Consider the following 18897-nt stretch of genomic DNA (forward strand, 5'->3'; position numbering starts at 1 on the left):
ATTGTCCTCTCATCTCATAGAGTCCCTGGCACGTAATAATATGCTACACAGTGGCAGTGGGGGTTGCAAAATGCCGATTTATTACTAATAAACCCCAATGATTCGATTTCGATTTAAAGCTTTTGTGACTGCAGGGATTCATCTTCTTGGTTCTTTCGGTAAAGTCACTTTACCGAAAGAACCAAGAAGACCCAATGATTCGATCGGAATTAGGGATTTCTATCGGATCATTGGGGGGGCACGTGCCACCCCACCCCCTCCCCCCCACTGACTCCGCCAGTGCGTGCCACCACCATGCCCTCACTCTCAGTTCCCTCCGACCTGTGCCACCATGCCCTGCTCTCAATGCCCCATAGACCGGCGTCCCATGCCGCATGTTAGGGTTGCTACCTCATCCACTGGAGACCACACCCGGACATAATTCTCAGTCAGTCTTGGTCTATTATCAACACCGTGCAGCATACTGGCCATCAGGGCACCTGCGGCTGTTTATTTCTTCCACCTGAGCGCAGGTGCCAATTCCCAGACTGTGTGAATCGTACTTGGACAGGTGGCAACCCTAGCGCATGCCCATTATCCAATGTTTTATTTCCAGAACCCCCTTGCCCATTGTTCCACGGTTGCTGCCCACAGTTCTACATGTTTCCACGTACCCTGTTATAACAACAGCTGCACACAAGCCGGAGCGCCTGCCTGCTCAAACGAGCGATGGATGGCACTCATCTCCAGTGGCGGCACCTGAGCCAGTGGTGGAAATTCCACATTCATGTGGCGAGGGGGAGGGGGTGGTTAGTCAACCCATGAAATGACCTCTGATTATTTCCCACGTGACTGCCATCGTTTGTCCATCCGCGAGGGATGAAGACATCAAGGATGATGACGGGCTGAGTCGAGCGCTCCGTGGAGAGTGGGAGCCAGCGACCGCACCCCATCGCTCAATGCCCCCGTGCCCATGCCCCATGCCCCATGCTGTTTATTTACACCCCAAAAAAGGAAGGCAAAGAAGACGTTGAACTGATTTGGCATGGCGATGGTGATGACGATGATGATGTTTATAGAAAAAAAGAGGGGTGGGGGGGGGGCTGTCTGTGAACAACGTCACTCCGAGTGTCGGGAAAACGAAGCGCGCACACACACGCTTGTGATCGCGAGGAGTCAACGTGACAGGCAGCAGGAAACTGGGCATCCTGTCACAGCAGGAGAGCGAGGCTCTAGGCGCCTCACTAAACACTACAGCCCAGTTTATAGCCCACAGCACAAGCCCACAGTAATAGCTCACAATTCAAGCCCACAGCATTAGCCCGCCATGCTAATGCTGGCACAAAGTGTTAGTCTACAGTGTTAGTGCTGGCCCAGTGATGGCCCACAATGCTGGAGCTCGCCAACAATGCTATAACACAACGCAATCACACGACATTAAGATACAATTTCGATTTAAAGCTTTCGTGACTGCAGGGATTCATCTTCTTGGTTCTTTCGGTAAAGTCACGTAGAAGGGAAGTAATAAAATAATAAAAATAAAACATAATATAATAAAAACGCAAGCAGCCGTCGGGACGGCTGCTTGCGTTGTGGCCGAAACGTCGTGAGAATTATTTTATGTTTTATTTTTATTATTTTATTACTTCCCTTCTACGTGACTTTACCGAAAGAACCAAGAAGATTAAGATACAATGTTACAAATCCTAAGACTCCGCCTTTGGACAACCACAATCTCACAACCACCTACATGATGTATTGCAAGGCCCCCCTCTCCTACCAAGACAAACGTCAGCAAGGGACAGGGGGGCAGGAAGCAAATAGGGAGAGGTCATCGAACAGACAACAAGGGGCATTGGGTGCAGGTCATGGGACAGAGGACGTAAGTTGTGGGGCAGAAAATAAACTTTCGAATTTTACCAGGTAAGGCCCACTGAGCTATATAGCTCTTTTTCAGAAGCGACCTGGCCACAAATGATAGGTCGACAAAGTGGCTTGGCATGTGGAAATCTAAAGCAGCCACAAATACTCTAAATGAATGTTTCTAAATGTGGAGGGAAAAACTGAAGAGCCCGGGATAAAAATCCACATGACCACGGGGAGAGAGAACATGCAAACTCCAAATGTACAGCAGGCGTCAGGGTCGGGATCGAACTCACAACCTCCTGTATACAAGGCGAGGTAATTAACATCTCACCACAGGGCAGATGTGTAGAGGGCACAGGGCTGAGTGCACAGGGCAGAGTGCACAGGGCACAGGTCAGAGGGCACAGAGCTGAGGACAAGGGGCACAATGCTGGTGGGGGAAGGGCAAAGTTGCAAGAGGCAAGAGACCTGGGATTGGGGCACTCTCAGGATGTGGTCGTGTGGAGACACCAATTCTCCATAGACCATCTGCATCCCTTCAGCTCCTCCCACCGTAATTAAACCACTGCCGGCAATTTTGCGCGAACTGTTATTGTTACGTTTCCTCTGTTTACAAGATGAAATAGCTTGCACAAAAAATGTCTAAATGGGATTCCGCGCACACCCGGGAGAGCACGGGGAAACAAACGGCCGGGTGGCCGGGCGACGGGCACTCTCGCCGTGAATGTGGATTACACTTTGCCAATCCGCGTCAGTCGTGGGGGTTTTCTGCGTGTTGGTGAAGTGGGGAAGAGGGTAGGGGGGTTGGGGGCGCTGTGTGGGACCAGGAACGCTTCAGATACCGCTCGTGACTGGACATCTGTGAAAATGAGCTTCATAGCTCATCGGATTCTACCAGTCTAAATCAAGATTCTGATTCTGTTCAACGTGGGGACGGGAGTCGATTGCAGGTCGCCGGGTTCCTAGAGCCGCACTGCGAACCGCCACGCCACTGTGTTATGCTATGCTCCATAGTCTATGCATTGTGTGGCATGGGAAGGCCGTCTCATCCAGCAGTGGATTGAAGGGCTGTCCATGTACATGGGCGTCACAGTGGCGAGAGGTTATCTCCCGCGCCTGGTATGCAGCAGGTCGTGGGTTCGACCCCGACCCAACCGCTCGCTGTATATATGGAACTTGTGTGTTCTCCCCGCGGTCGCGTGGATTTTCCCCTCCACATTTAAAAACACATTTCAAGTATTTGGCTGCTACTATAAATCCCCACATATGATAAGGCACTTCCATTGGGCTTTCATTTGTGGCCAGGTCAGCTTTTGAAAAAGAGCTAATAGCTCAGTGGGCTTTACCTGGTAAATTAAATAGTTTTAAATCGTTTAGTTTTACACTGTATAGGTCGCACACTGCTGACGGCAAAAAAGCGAGGGCGGGGGAAGGGCTTCTTGGGAGGCGGGGAGAGTGGATTGGTTCCAGCAAAGTTGAGACATCATTAAATGTTTACAGATAAGTGAATGGAAAAGTCATCATCAACACCAGCACTGTCATCGTCGTCAGCCCCATCACGAGACAAGCAATGATATACAGACCCTGCACAAACAACAACATCATCACCACCACCACCACCGCCAGCATTATCATCACTAACGGAACACAAGCAGTCATGTGCTGTTTTACAAGGCAATAACTGAGCATAAAAAGTAACTTTGAGGAACTGAATCTGGAAAGAAATCCATCCTTGCTCAATCCCAAAAAGCTGCACAAGCGCGTGCCCATTTACAGTTCATTTTTTTCCGACGGAAATGCAAGTTCAGTCGAAATCTCCAGGAGAACTTTAACAGAATGCTCGAACAAATACGCGAGCAGTGTCGATGAGATGTTCACTTTGGGGATTTCTTGGCGATAAAAACCAGGAGGAGAAAAGTCCGCGCGCATCTCCGCTCAAGGCACAACGAGGCCGCCGTACTCATCACAACACGCGGCTCTGAGTCAGAGGTGGAAATTCCACATTCCTAGGGTGGGCCACTCTGCCCAATAAATATGTATGATTATTTTCATTAATTTTGATGTTTTACCTACGTGACTTTACCGAAAAGACCTAAGAATATATTACATTACGCGCAATTATTAAGTATGTTAAAACTGACAAGATTGCAATGTGTCGTGGGTCACCGAGTGTGGAATATTGAGGATGGTGCGATTGGCGAGTGGAGTGCTGTTGTGTGAGCGTGCTCGTGATGTGAGTGTGAGTCGTGTGTGGTGAGTGGCGTGTGGGTGAGTGTGTGGTTGTGGTGTGAGTGTGAGTAGTGTGTGGCGAGTGGAGTGCTGTTGTGTGAGCGTGCTCGTGATGTGAGTGTGAGTCGTGTGTGCTGAGTGGCGTGTGGGTGAGTGTGTGCTTGTGGTGTGAGTGTGAGTAGTGTGTGGTGAGTGGCGTGTGGGTGAGTGCGAGTGAGTGGTTGTGGTGTGAGTGTGAGTAGTGTGTGGTGAGTGGCGTGTGGGTGAGTGTGTGCTTGTGGTGTGAGTGTGAGTCGTGTGTGGTGAGTGGCGGGTGGGGGAGTGCGAGTGTGTGGTTGTGGTGTGAGTGTGAGTAGTGTGTGGTGAGTGGCGGGTGGGGGAGTGCGAGTGTGTGGTTGTGGTGTGAGTGTGAGTCGTGTGTGGTGAGCGGTGTGTGGGTGAGTGTGAGTGCGTGCTCGTGATGTGAGTGTGAGTCGTGTGTGGTGAGTGGCGTGTGGGTGAGTGTGTGCTCGTGGTGTGAGTGTGAGTCGTGTGTGGCGAGTGGCGTGTGGGTGAGTGCGAGTGTGTGGTTGTGGTGTGAGTGTGAGTCGTGTGTGGTGAGTGGCGGGTGGGTGAGTGCGAGTGCGTGCTCGTGATGTGAGTGTGAGTCGTGTGTGGTGAGTGGCGTGTGGGTGAGTGTGTGGTTGTGGTGTGAGTGTGAGTAGTGTGTGGTGAGTGGCGGGTGGGGGAGTGCGAGTGTGTGGTTGTGGTGTGAGTGTGAGTAGTGTGTGGTGAGTGGCGTGTGGGTGAGTGTGTGGTTGTGGTGTGAGTGTGAGTAGTGTGTGGTGAGTGGTGTCTGGGTGAGAGCGAGTGTGTGGTTGTGGTGTGAGTGTGAGTAGTGTGTGGTGAGTGGCGGGTGGGGGAGTGCGAGTGTGTGGTTGTGGTGTGAGTGTGAGTCGTGTGTGGTGAGTGGCGTGTGGGTGAGTGTGTGGTTGTGGTGTGAGTGTGAGTAGTGTGTGGTGAGTGGCGTGTGGGTGAGTGCGAGTGTGTGGTTGTGGTGTGAGTGTGAGGAGTGTGTGGTGAGTGGCGTGTGGGTGAGTGTGTGGTGTGAGTGTGAGGAGTGTGTGGTGAGTGGCGTGTGGGTGAGTGCGAGTGTGTAGTTGTGGTGTGAGTGTGAGGAGTGTGTGGTGAGTGATGTGTGGGTGAGTGTGTGGTTGTGGTGTGAGTGTGAGTAGTGTGTGGTGAGTGGCGTGTGGGTGAGTGCGAGTGTGTGGTTGTGGTGTGAGTGTGAGTCGTGTGTGGTGAGTGGCGTGTGGGTGAGTGTGTGGTTGTGGTGTGAGTGTGAGTAGTGTGTGGTGAGTGGTGTCTGGGTGAGAGCGAGTGTGTGGTTGTGGTGTGAGTGTGAGGAGTGTGTGGTGAGTGGCGTGTGGGTGAGTGCGAGTGTGTGGTTGTGGTGTGAGTGTGAGGAGTGTGTGGTGAGTGGCGTGTGGGTGAGTGCGAGTGAGTGGTTGTGGTGTGAGTGTGAGTAGTGTGTGGTGAGTGGCGTGTGGGTGAGTGTGTGGTTGTGGTGTGAGTGTGAGTAGTGTGTGGTGAGTGGTGTGTGGGGGAGTGCGAGTGTGTGGTTGTGGTGCGAGTGTGAGTAGTGTGTGGTGAGTGGCGTGTGGGTGAGTGTGTGCTTGTGGTGTGAGTGTGAGTCGTGTGTGGTGAGTGGCGTGTGGGTGAGTGCGAGTGTGTGGTTGTGGTGTGAGTGTGAGTAGTGTGTGGTGAGTGGCGGGTGGGGGAGTGCGAGTGTGTGGTTGTGGTGTGAGTGTGAGTAGTGTGTGGTGAGTGGCGTGTGGGTGAGTGTGTGGTTGTGGTGTGAGTGTGAGTAGTGTGTGGCGAGTGGAGTGCTGTTGTGTGAGCGTGCTCGTGATGTGAGTGTGAGTCGTGTGTGGTGAGTGGCGTGTGGGTGAGTGTGTGGTTGTGGTGTGAGTGTGAGTAGTGTGTGGTGAGTGGCGGGTGGGGGAGTGCGAGTGTGTGGTTGTGGTGTGAGTGTGAGTAGTGTGTGGTGAGTGGCGTGTGGGTGAGTGTGTGGTTGTGGTGTGAGTGTGAGTAGTGTGTGGTGAGTGGTGTCTGGGTGAGAGCGAGTGTGTGGTTGTGGTGTGAGTGTGAGTAGTGTGTGGTGAGTGGCGGGTGGGGGAGTGCGAGTGTGTGGTTGTGGTGTGAGTGTGAGTCGTGTGTGGTGAGTGGCGTGTGGGTGAGTGTGTGGTTGTGGTGTGAGTGTGAGTAGTGTGTGGTGAGTGGCGTGTGGGTGAGTGCGAGTGTGTGGTTGTGGTGTGAGTGTGAGGAGTGTGTGGTGAGTGGCGTGTGGGTGAGTGTGTGGTTGTGGTGTGAGTGTGAGGAGTGTGTGGTGAGTGGCGTGTGGGTGAGTGCGAGTGTGTGGTTGTGGTGTGAGTGTGAGGAGTGTGTGGTGAGTGGTGTGTGGGTGAGTGTGTGGTTGTGGTGTGAGTGTGAGTAGTGTGTGGTGAGTGGCGTGTGGGTGAGTGCGAGTGTGTGGTTGTGGTGTGAGTGTGAGTCGTGTGTGGTGAGTGGCGTGTGGGTGAGTGTGTGGTTGTGGTGTGAGTGTGAGTAGTGTGTGGTGAGTGGTGTCTGGGTGAGAGCGAGTGTGTGGTTGTGGTGTGAGTGTGAGGAGTGTGTGGTGAGTGGCGTGTGGGTGAGTGCGAGTGTGTGGTTGTGGTGTGAGTGTGAGGAGTGTGTGGTGAGTGGCGTGTGGGTGAGTGCGAGTGTGTGGTTGTGGTGCGAGTGTGAGTAGTGTGTGGTGAGTGGCGTGTGGGTGAGTGTGTGGTTGTGGTGTGAGTAGTGTGTGGTGAGTGGTGTGTGGGGGAGTGCGAGTGTGTGGTTGTGGTGCGAGTGTGAGTAGTGTGTGGTGAGTGGCGTGTGGGTGAGTGTGTGCTTGTGGTGTGAGTGTGAGTCGTGTGTGGTGAGTGGCGTGTGGGTGAGTGCGAGTGTGTGGTTGTGGTGTGAGTGTGAGTAGTGTGTGGTGAGTGGCGGGTGGGGGAGTGCGAGTGTGTGGTTGTGGTGTGAGTGTGAGTAGTGTGTGGTGAGTGGCGTGTGGGTGAGTGTGTGGTTGTGGTGTGAGTGTGAGTAGTGTGTGGTGAGTGGTGTCTGGGTGAGAGCGAGTGTGTGGTTGTGGTGTGAGTGTGAGTAGTGTGTGGTGAGTGGCGTGTGGGTGAGTGCGAGTGAGTGGTTGTGGTGTGAGTGTGAGTAGTGTGTGGTGAGTGGCGTGTGGCGTGTGGGTGAGTGTGTGGTTGTGGTGTGAGTGTGAGTAGTGTGTGGTGAGTGGCGTGTGGGTGAGTGCGAGTGTGTGGTTGTGGTGTGAGTGTGAGTAGTGTGTGGTGAGTGGCGTGTGGGTGAGTGCGAGTGTGTGGTTGTGGTGTGAGTGTGAGTAGTGTGTGGTGAGTGGCGTGTGGGTGAGTGTGTGGTTGTGGTGTGAGTGTGAGTAGTGTGTGGTGAGTGGTGTCTGGGTGAGAGCGAGTGTGTGGTTGTGGTGTGAGTGTGAGTAGTGTGTGGTGAGTGGCGTGTGGGTGAGTGCGAGTGAGTGGTTGTGGTGTGAGTGTGAGTAGTGTGTGGTGAGTGGTGTGTGGGTGAGTGCGAGTGAGTGGTTGTGGTGTGAGTGTGAGTAGTGTGTGGTGAGTGGCGTGTGGGTGAGTGCGAGTGTGTGGTTGTGGTGTGAGTGTGAGTAGTGTGTGGTGAGTGGCGTGTGGGTGAGTGCGAGTGTGTGGTTGTGGTGTGAGTGTGAGGAGTGTGTGGTGAGTGGTGTGTGGGTGAGTGTGTGGTTGTGGTGTGAGTGTGAGTAGTGTGTGGTGAGTGGCGTGTGGGTGAGTGTGTGGTTGTGGTGTGAGTGTGAGTAGTGTGTGGTGAGTGGCGTGTGGGTGAGTGCGAGTGTGTGGTTGTGGTGTGAGTGTGAGTAGTGTGTGGTGAGTGGCGTGTGGGTGAGTGTGTGGTTGTGGTGTGAGTGTGAGTAGTGTGTGGTGAGTGGTGTCTGGGTGAGAGCGAGTGTGTGGTTGTGGTGTGAGTGTGAGGAGTGTGTGGTGAGTGGCGTGTGGGTGAGTGCGAGTGAGTGGTTGTGGTGTGAGTGTGAGTAGTGTGTGGTGAGTGGCGTGTGGGTGAGTGTGTGGTTGTGGTGTGAGTGTGAGTAGTGTGTGGTGAGTGGTGTGTGGGGGAGTGCGAGTGTGTGGTTGTGGTGCGAGTGTGAGTAGTGTGTGGTGAGTGGCGTGTGGGTGAGTGTGTGCTTGTGGTGTGAGTGTGAGTCGTGTGTGGTGAGTGGCGTGTGGGTGAGTGCGAGTGTGTGGTTGTGGTGTGAGTGTGAGTAGTGTGTGGTGAGTGGCGGGTGGGGGAGTGCGAGTGTGTGGTTGTGGTGTGAGTGTGAGTAGTGTGTGGTGAGTGGCGTGTGGGTGAGTGTGTGGTTGTGGTGTGAGTGTGAGTAGTGTGTGGTGAGTGGTGTCTGGGTGAGAGCGAGTGTGTGGTTGTGGTGTGAGTGTGAGTAGTGTGTGGTGAGTGGTGTGTGGGTGAGTGCGAGTGAGTGGTTGTGGTGTGAGTGTGAGTAGTGTGTGGTGAGTGGCGTGTGGGTGAGTGCGAGTGTGTGGTTGTGGTGTGAGTGTGAGTAGTGTGTGGTGAGTGGCGTGTGGGTGAGTGCGAGTGTGTGGTTGTGGTGTGAGTGTGAGTAGTGTGTGGTGAGTGGCGTGTGGGTGAGTGCGAGTGTGTGGTTGTGGTGTGAGTGTGAGTAGTGTGTGGTGAGTGGCGTGTGGGTGAGTGTGTGGTTGTGGTGTGAGTGTGAGTAGTGTGTGGTGAGTGGTGTCTGGGTGAGAGCGAGTGTGTGGTTGTGGTGTGAGTGTGAGGAGTGTGTGGTGAGTGGCGTGTGGGTGAGTGCGAGTGAGTGGTTGTGGTGTGAGTGTGAGTAGTGTGTGGTGAGTGGCGTGTGGGTGAGTGTGTGGTTGTGGTGTGAGTGTGAGTAGTGTGTGGTGAGTGGTGTGTGGGGGAGTGCGAGTGTGTGGTTGTGGTGCGAGTGTGAGTAGTGTGTGGTGAGTGGCGTGTGGGTGAGTGTGTGCTTGTGGTGTGAGTGTGAGTCGTGTGTGGTGAGTGGCGTGTGGGTGAGTGCGAGTGTGTGGTTGTGGTGTGAGTGTGAGTAGTGTGTGGTGAGTGGCGGGTGGGGGAGTGCGAGTGTGTGGTTGTGGTGTGAGTGTGAGTAGTGTGTGGTGAGTGGCGTGTGGGTGAGTGTGTGGTTGTGGTGTGAGTGTGAGGAGTGTGTGGTGAGTGGCGTGTGGGTGAGTGCGAGTGAGTGGTTGTGGTGTGAGTGTGAGTAGTGTGTGGTGAGTGGCGTGTGGGTGAGTGCGAGTGTGTGGTTGTGGTGTGAGTGTGAGTAGTGTGTGGTGAGTGGCGTGTGGGTGAGTGCGAGTGTGTGGTTGTGGTGTGAGTGTGAGTAGTGTGTGGTGAGTGGCGTGCGGGTGAGTGCGAATGTGTGATTGTGGTTTGAGTGTGAGTGTGAGTAGTGAGTGGCGTGTGGGTGAGTGTGTGCTTGTGGTGTGAGTGTGAGTAGTGTGTGGTGAGTGGCGTGCGGGTGAGTGTGTGGTTGTGGTGTGAGTGTGAGTAGTGAGTGGTGAGTGGCGTGTGGGTGAGTGCGAGTGAGTAGTTGTGGTGTGAGTGTGAGTAGTGTGTGGTGAGTGGCGTGCGGGTGAGTGTGTGGTTGTGGTGTGAGTGTGAGTAGTGTGTGGTGAGTGGTGTGTGGGTGAGTGCGAGTGTGTGGTTGTTGTGTGAGTAGTGTGTGGTTAGTGGCGTGCGGGTGAGTGCGAGTGTGTGGTTGTGGTGTGAGTAGTGTGTGGTTAGTGTCGTGTGGGTGAGTGCGAGTGTGTGGTTGTGGTGTGAGTAGTGTGTGGTTAGTGTCGTGTGGGTGAGTGCGAGTGTGTGGTTGTTGTGTGAGTAGTGTGTGGTTAGTGGCGTGTGGGTGAGTGCGAGTGTGTGGTTGTTGTGTGAGTAGTGTGTGGTTAGTGTCGTGTGGGTGAGTGCGAGTGTGTGGTTGTGGTGCGAGTGTGAGTAGTGTGTGGTGAGTGGCATGCGGCTGAAAGTGACTGTTGGCTTGAAGTGTCAGCATGAGTAGTGTCCCATGAGTGGTGTGTGGGTGATAGCGAGTGTGTGCTTGTGGTGTGAGTGTGAGTGGTGTGTGGTGAGTGGCGTGTGGGTGAGTGCGAGTGTGTGCTTGTGGTGTGAGTGTGAGTAGCGTCTCGTGAGCGGTGTGTGGGTGAGTGTGAGTGTGTGCTCGTGATGTGAGTGTGAGTAGTGTGTGGTGAGTGGCGTGTGGGTGAGTGTGTGGTTGTGGTGTGAGTGTGAGTAGCGTGTGGTGGGCAGTGTGCGTGAGTCTGTGTTCATAATGTGCGTGTACTGCGTGAGTGGCACGACTATAACAGCACTGTGTTTGCTTGTGGTGCGAGTGGTGAGGATTGACTGACTGGGTGAGTGGGCGTGCAGGTCAGAGTCTGTGTGTGTGTACGCAATGAGACTTGGTCGTGTGAGAGCGTGCATTCACGATGTGTGCGTTGAGCGCACTGTGTGTCTGACACAAGCTGCGTGTGTTGCAATTCTGCCTGTTGTCTAGGGTGAGTGATACTGTGGTTTGACTGGTCACCGACACTCCGCGATGTGGTTAACACATCCGCCGCATGTGTAACGACTGTGCGTCAGCATCACGCGTCAATGGATCGGTCTGTTAATATCGATGTGTATGTGCGCACGTATCGAGCGTACATCAATAGAATTTCCACAACTCTGTGTCCGAGCAAGTGGTTGAATTTGCGTTCGCGCGAGCGTGAGAGTGTTGGGATAAGTGGTGTTGGTTGGCCAATGCGTTGCGAGTGTCGTCGGTGTCGTGTTAAGTGTGTTCCGGCAGACACACGCCACAACAATATTCCCACGATCACCCCCGCCGACCCAGACAAAACTGTCACTCACGAACAGAGGGAACTGGTCTTTCCCCAACTGGTTAAGCGCACATGCAAATCATCTCAGCCGACAGCTTTTTTAGTGCACCCATTATGGATATCATCCTTCACGTCATTATTTAGATGATCCGTCACGTCGGTAAAGTGACCTACGTGACTTTACCGAAAAAACCAAAGAGTATGGACCCTTGCAGTCACGAGAACTTCAAACCTAGAATTGCTCCGTACTAGTTGTGTGTGGCTACTGCACTGCGGGGAGTGGCAGCCTTCACTGCGCTAACAACCCCGCCAACTCGAGTTCAATTCCTGCTCAAGGCCAACATCGATGACGAATATCCGAACCGGTTCTGGGGCTCCCCCAGCGGTTTGTGTATAAACATCAGCATTGGGGAGACAAACGCGGACAGGCGTGCTGCCTGTCACTCACCGCCTTGTGTGTGTGCCGTGCCGGTCTCAAGAGATGCTTACACTAACAGCACTTGCCCAAACAGCCTGTTAAGGCTATACAGGGTATCTCTATCTTTATTTGTACTGCAATACACCTTGAATAGTAATAATGCATTGTACGGTTGGCTAGCTGGCAACGCTACTGCATGAATAGCTGTAGCTTAGTAACCTATAAAGAGGATTTGCATCATCAGCAACATGCGCCGTAGCTTAGTTTGTAACCAAATGGTATTGCGTTCTGAGTAACACCAGGTGTGTCAAGTTTATGGGACTTTGTATACATGTGTAGTGTAGCACAAGTTGCAGACCAGGTCGTTGTGGATGCTATCCCAGTACTGTTGTATACACATGCGTGCGCATGCAATACTGCATTACAACTGAAAATAAACAAAAACCGTGTGTCAAGCCACTGCTGGATGAAGGCGACCATACTTCGCCACACTGGTAAGTGCAGGTTGGTGAATGGGGGAAACCCGGCCCAAAATTGGGATACTCGCCGCTGAGGTTAACCGGTGGCTGGAAATATCGAATTCACGTCATCGGGTTCACAGTGCAGCGAATTAACGGCTATGCTATCACTCCCCCCCACCCAATACACACACACAAACAAAGAGCCGCGCACACACACACACACGAACGCACGTGCACGCCTATTCACGTACATGAGGTCCGGCCGGTGGTGGTGGATGAGAGCGCAGAAGGCGAGGCCATCACGGAAGGACGAGGTCATGTTGGTGATGCTCACACCGGGGTATCCGTCCGTCCGACGGCGACACCATTCTTGCAGGCCCCGGAGTGCCGCGCCGGCCGCCATCGTCACAGCACCAGGAGGACCTGTCAAGATCGCTGCCACCAACCAGGCCCAGAGTCCAACCCGCACCCCGTCACTGTCTCACTGTCACGAAACCCGAGCCTAACCTGAGCAGGAGCCGAGCTCCCGTCGCTGTCGCTACCACTAAGCCAAACCTAGTTCTGGGGCTCAACTGGAACACGCTGCTGCGGTCAACCACGTCAAAAATAAATTCACTCCAATTTCAATCTTGGCCCTCCTCTTAACTCAACCCCGAATTCAACCCTAACATCGCAACTCTTGTGACTCTATTCGTAGAACCTGACAGCGACTGAAACTCTAACTATCCTCCTCTTTACAGCCGACCCGTAACACTTAAGCTTACCCTCAGTCCGAACACCGACTCTTACTGATGCTAACGAAAAACCTAAGCTCCTGTCTCGACTTTAGCCCTCGATCCAAGACACTAACCCCACCTCCGCCACGAGCCCTACCCCGTGCCACCCTTTCCTCTTCTGAACCCCTCCCACGTTCTGGCTGTTGTCCAAACTCAGCTGGGGTTTCCCCAAGTCTCAGATCTCTCCTATTTCCTCCCAGGTTCAAGATCCCAGATCGCAGGTTCTTGGTTCCAGGTCTCAGGGTTATCTTGTTCCAGGTCTCTTTTCCACCGGCTCTGTGAACTTTTGTCATAAAGAGAGACACAGAGAGACTTGGGGTGAACAGGTGCAGATAGAAACCCTCTGATCTGTGCGAGTCTGGGTTCATGCCCTGGGTTCACTTATCTTTGGCTCTAATTTGGGTAATTTGAGCTGCATGCTGTGTGAGTTTAGGAGTTAAAGTTAGGGGGATTTTTTAACGTCCTTACCATCCAGCCCCACCTATACAATCATTCATACTATCACTATCACCACCACACCATCATTACACATCCATTCATGCCCCATCACTACACACCCCACATCACTAACGATCCATCTACTCACCTACCCACCCACCCCTTTCCATCGCAATCATCCTCCCACACACATCATCCCAATGAGTGAAACCCCTGTCATTTGAAACTAGCCAGATAAATGATCTTTCCACATGAACAGATAAGAACCATTCATACAAGACTCCTCTTTGCCAACCAAGACTGTAATTTAAATGGAGTGAAACAATAAATGGCAATGTGTAAGGGATCTGCTTTAAATTTTAAATTATTATTTTGAGTTGCGTCCTATATAATTTTGCGTCCCAACTAGAACCCTATAGCGTAGAGAAAGGATCCCTTTGCCTGTAACATTGGTAGTTCACCAGAATTGATTTAAGCAAGCCTGATTGCTGATGAGACACTGTGTCAAAAACCGGTCCGCCCGTCTTGAAACAACGCTACAGAAATGATGCACTCCCAAAAGGCTGTGCGGCTGATGCGTTGTTTAAATAAATGTTATAAAATTTTATGTTAAGATGGATATGTGAAGGACACAGTCAGCTTCATTTTTCTTCATTTTTAAAGTTCATTGAATAAAAAAAAGTGTTCCATATATATGGAACGTACACACACTAAAACACATCAACAATAAGCATAGACATGCAGACTGCTGTACACACACATGTATACACCAAAGGAAAAGTACAATACAGTACTGTGCAAATGTTTAAGTAACACATACACTGGCATATACTGGAGTCACATATATGTACGTAAACATTCAAACGCATGCGCAACACACATACATTAAAATTGTATAGCGTATTGTGCAGGTGCAATGACTGTAGGTACATTCACATAGCACACACAGTATACGCCCAGAAATGTACATTCACATGTACACACTCTTACCACCACATGCACCAACACACAACACACATTCACAGAGGCACAGCACCGACGCAAACACTCATCTCATTTCGATTTAAAGCTTTCGTGATTGCATCTTCTTGGTTCTTTCGGTAAAGTCACGTAGAAGGGACGCTGTCTTTCCGACAGACCTGTTCTCCACCTGAGGACGGCTGCTTGCGTTGTGGCCAAAACGTCGTGAGAATTATTTTTATTATGTTTTATTATTATTATTTTATTATTTCCATTCTACGTGACTTTACCGAAAGAACCAAGAAGATGAATCCCTGCAGTCACGAAAGCTTTACATCGAAATTTAAGTGAATAGGATGTCACGAATTTGCATTTGTTCTCTGAACCACGTGTTCCTCCTGTTTCTGTCTCTGAATGTAATGCCAAGAATGAACATTGCCATGCTTCATTAGAGGTGTTTGGGTTAGATCGCGTAAATATAAATGCGTCGTTAAACCCGCCACCACCTACGTGTTGAACTAAATTGCCATGCTTCTTCGCACACTTTCTGAGTTCCCTTCCTTGGCAGCGTCCATCTGTGCAAATAAACACTTGAGCCTTGTCAAAGAAAGGATACAATTGTATATACAGGCTGAAACCAGACCGTTAGCATGAGAAAAATCGAGATCGGTAGCCAGCATAACTGCGACTTACTGTAAGCAAGATGACGAATTCAAATGATTAGTGGAGCCAAATGATGAAATGGATGTCACCGGTTTGTGATTGTTATTTTGTGATCAGTCAAGGGGTTATCTGCGGTGAGCAGTTTGTTGTTTTGCACGGGGGGGGGGGGGGTATTTAAAATTCATGGCGTTTTAAATTTCTATCCGTGGCACCGGTTGTTTCTGTTCTGACTGTTTTTGTTCCCTTTGTGAGCGAGACTTTATCCTGGTCTCGCGTTTACAATCGGTTTAAACAAAAAATAAACGGACTGAGCATTGAAAATTGGAGAGAGGGGGGGGGGGCAATATAAAAAGAAAAGGATTGGAAAAAAAAGTACATAAAAGCTATTGAAGATAGACCCAAAGAGTATTGAAGAAGAGACAAAGCAGTTGATATGATCAACAAAAATAGTATACGGGGAACTCCGTCGAACATTAATGAAAGGAATGAGAAATAAAGGGGAGAACACTCAAACGGCGATTGCTGGATACGTCAGAGGAAGCAACGGGAGCGTGTGCCAGTGATCGATACCCTGAGAGGTGCGACGACTAGTATCGAAACGACGTCAATCAAAGCGATTGACAGGGTTTTTTGGGTTCAAGTTTTAAGTTCATCTATTAGGTATAGCCCTGTGAGCAATTCGGCTCTTGAATCGGGTGCAACCGCAACAAACAAAAATCAAAAACATGATCAAGAAAACATCTTAAAGTGAATATGTGACTGAGTGCAAACAGAAAATTAAAGAAAAGACAGCAAAATATTGCAGACAAATCACCGTACACACCAACGCTGTGTGCAAAAATCCCAGTGGGATGCAAGTCAAACAACAACAACAACCACAAGACAACTTAGATTAAGGCCATCAGTCTAACTCCGTACTACAACAACACAAACATGGCCAAACCAAAACAACTTTTCGAAATCACCAAAATAAAGCAATGAAACAGTGATCATAGGAACTGTGACGGAATTTTCACAATAAACGACAAACAACATGTACTACCAAAACCCTGCAGCCATAGCTTGCTGCATGAGTCACTCCAAAACAGCAGCAGCAGCATCATCAATCGGAGTATTATACTTTTGCAATGCACCTTTAAGATCAGGCTAGATGGAGATGGAGGCGACGGAGACCGAGAAAGGGCGGACGACGATGCCGTTCTGCGACGTGGGCCCAGGCGACGCGAATCGATTAGCCGAGTTCATAAGGCGACGACCTATTTGCGAGACGTCGTAAAAGGGTGGAAGACGTACATCGGGGTATGACTGTATCGTAGCAAAAACGGAGATTGGCATTCTGCACGTTGGGTTCCATCGGGAGAACGATGGAACCACGACGGATGATTATTTAGTTGCGCCCTCGCATCTCCGATGAGCGTGGTTGGCTACGTACGGTGCGAAAGAAGTTCAACGTATTGTGCAGCTTACATTTTGTGGATTCATTGTTGTAGAGCTCTATAGATAAATTGCAAATATCCGAGGAATACATTAATTTTCGGATGAAGAGAAAGTTTCAGATGTCACACTTTAGCTAAGGAGCCGTTCATAAATGACGTCACGCACCTGGGGGGGAGGGGGGGGGTCAGACATTTGTGACGATGTGTGACGATGGGGGGGGGGGGAGAAACGTGACGTCCCATCAAAAACTTTAAATAAATATACACAATACGTTCTACTTAATTAAATATAATTTTTAATAAATGTTTTCTCCTACAACATCAGAGTGCAGCGCCACATTAAATACGCACTACAATGACAATAGTTTAAAGCGATTTGAAGCATGTTTCATTTTTTTTTTGGGGGGGGGGGGCAGAGCTTTGTGACGTCATATTTGAGGGGGGGGGGGTTTGACTTTTTGTGACGCTGTGTGACGAAGGGGGGGGGGTTCAAAAATCGTCCAAAATCGCGTGACGTCATTTATGGACGACCCCTAACCCTAATATATTTCACGTATTTGTGTTTAGTGATTTGCTTATCTTTCAAAAACTTTTGCACTCCGATCGTTATTTTATTGTTTTGTTGTTGTGAGTTATCTGACCCACCCCAACTGTGAAAAAGAGCCGAATGGCTCATCGGATTTCTCCAGGAATAAAAAAAATATTCTAATTCTGAAGAAGTAATCTCTGCCACACTATGAACAAATTGAAAGCTCCTGGGACCATGTATGGATGTTGAACTTTTTTCGCACCGTACGTTGCCAACCGTGTTATACAAAGACGCCGTGTAGCCCTGTAACACTGTTTGCGAGCAGCACCTATGAAGGCCACTGGCACTGTGGCACACGAGGGGGACTGGTGGCCAGCACCACGCCCGGCCGCCTTTGTCTCCCCCAAATGTTTCCTACACACCGCACCAGCTACTCATTTGAGGCCGAGTCGACCTAGGGGAGACCCAGGACCGGGGTCAGATCATCGTTACCCATCGGTGCTGGTTTGGCGTGAGCGGGAATCGAATTCGGATGTCTGCCGTGTTCGTGGCACGGCGTAGCGCTAACCGTTGCACCACCGCTCCCCATTGGTGAACACCACACAGACACACACACGCTCTCTCTCATAAAAGAGAAAGATCCCCCGTATAGCCTTAACATACTGTAGGGGCAAGTGCTGTTAGCGAGCACCTATGAAGGCCGGCACGGCACACGAGGGGGTGGGTGGCCAACACCACGCCCGGCCGCCTTTGTCTCCCTAGTGGCAAAGTTTACACATCGCACCAGGTACTCATTTCAGGCCGAGTCGACCTAGGGGAGGCCCGGTACCGGTTCAGATAATCGTCTCCGGTGTTGGCTGTGAGCGGGAATCGAACCCGGATCGCCAGGTTCGTAGCGCAGCACAGCGCTAACCGCTGCACCACCGCTCCCCATTGGTGACTAACACACAGACACACATCCACAAACACTCTTTAACACAACGCACACGACTACACACAACGCGCACACACACAGTCCTGTTATGTAACACATTATACAGGAGTTGTGTACTGCATGCAGACACTGTACGTCCATCCAGTCGAGTGTACACGCACGTACACATTCACTTAGTGGCAATTGCACAAGCCTGTTGGTTTAGCCCAAATGCAAACCAAAAGTCGTTCAAGAGTTTATCATCCACGAGCAAGGACTTTCATTCCATTGTACGACAGTCCCGCATTTACAATGGGCAACGATTCTGTCTATAACGTGTGTATAGTTGTACGGACTGCAGAGAAAAAAACACGTGGCGAGCAAACAGAGACAAAGATCCCCCGTGTAGCCTGTAACGGACTGTTGGGGCAAGTGCTGTCAGCGTGTAACATCGATGAAGGTCACCGGTACTGTGGCACACGAGGGGGTGGGTGGCTAGCACCACGCCCGGCCGCCTTTGTCTCCCCCAGTAGCGATGTTTCCTACGCACCGCTACACCGGGGTACTCATTTGAGGCTGAGTCGACCTAGGCGAGGCCCACGGACCGGGGTCCGATAATCGCTATCCAACCGGTGTTGGTGGCCGTGAGCGGGAATCGAACTCGGGTCGCCGGGTTCGTAGTTCGGCGTAGCGCTAACCGCTGCACCACCGCTCCCCCCACCACCACCACCACACACACAGAGACACGCAAGAGAGGGCAGGCAGGTAGCAACAACACGTACACAGTGGAGCAGCGGAACAACACGACCGACCGTATGAAGTTGGTAGGCAAGTAGTAGGTCGATGAGGATGGAGGATATTGATGGAGGAGGATGATGAAGGATGATGATGATGGAGGAAGGAGAGGTCGTCTCTGCCCACCTGATTTGCTTTCCGCCGAGTTCTCTCTCTCGCCAGCGGCGTGATGAGGGCGCGGGTGGAGCGAAAAAAAAACTTAAGAGCAGACACACATTGCAACATACACACGCACGCACGCACGGACGACACACTGACTCACACACACACAGAGACAGACGCGGGCGTTGCTTAACAGCGCCTCCACGTGGACGGACAAAGGCAATAAAGACAAAGATCCCCCGTGTAGCCTTCACAGACTGGTTGGGGCAAGTGCTGTTAGCGAGGCAGCACCTATGAAGGTTGGCACTGTGGCACACGAGGGGGGGTGGCTAGCAACCACGCCCGCCCGCCTTTGTCTCCCCAGTGCTGATGTTGTTACACACCGCGACGCCAGGTACTCATT

At 51.3% G+C, this 18897-nt stretch overlaps 1 protein-coding gene across 7 annotated transcripts in view; it reads right to left on the reverse strand.

Moving 5' to 3' along the window:
* The window catches only part of MICALL1 (MICAL like 1), a 49183-nt gene extending 30524 nt beyond the window's left edge, over positions 1 to 18659 (reverse strand). The window contains exons 1-3 of one of the 7 annotated variants that reach the window (XM_078594810.1): positions 18519 to 18643; positions 15853 to 15975; positions 12134 to 12941 (exon numbers count right to left, since the gene is read on the reverse strand). In XM_078594810.1, coding sequence (XP_078450936.1) covers positions 12134 to 12285 — 152 coding nt within the window. In that variant the 5' untranslated portion in view covers positions 12286 to 12941; positions 15853 to 15975; positions 18519 to 18643. The other 6 variants (XM_078594811.1, XM_078594808.1, XM_078594812.1 and 3 more) reach the window with 6 other exon arrangements.
* Positions 18660 to 18897: the final 238 nt, after the last annotated feature.

The sequence above is a fragment of the Lampetra planeri genome, chromosome 5 (assembly GCF_965212315.1).
Source record: "Lampetra planeri chromosome 5, kcLamPlan1.2.h2, whole genome shotgun sequence".
Classification (NCBI taxonomy): Eukaryota; Metazoa; Chordata; class Hyperoartia; order Petromyzontiformes; family Petromyzontidae; genus Lampetra; species Lampetra planeri.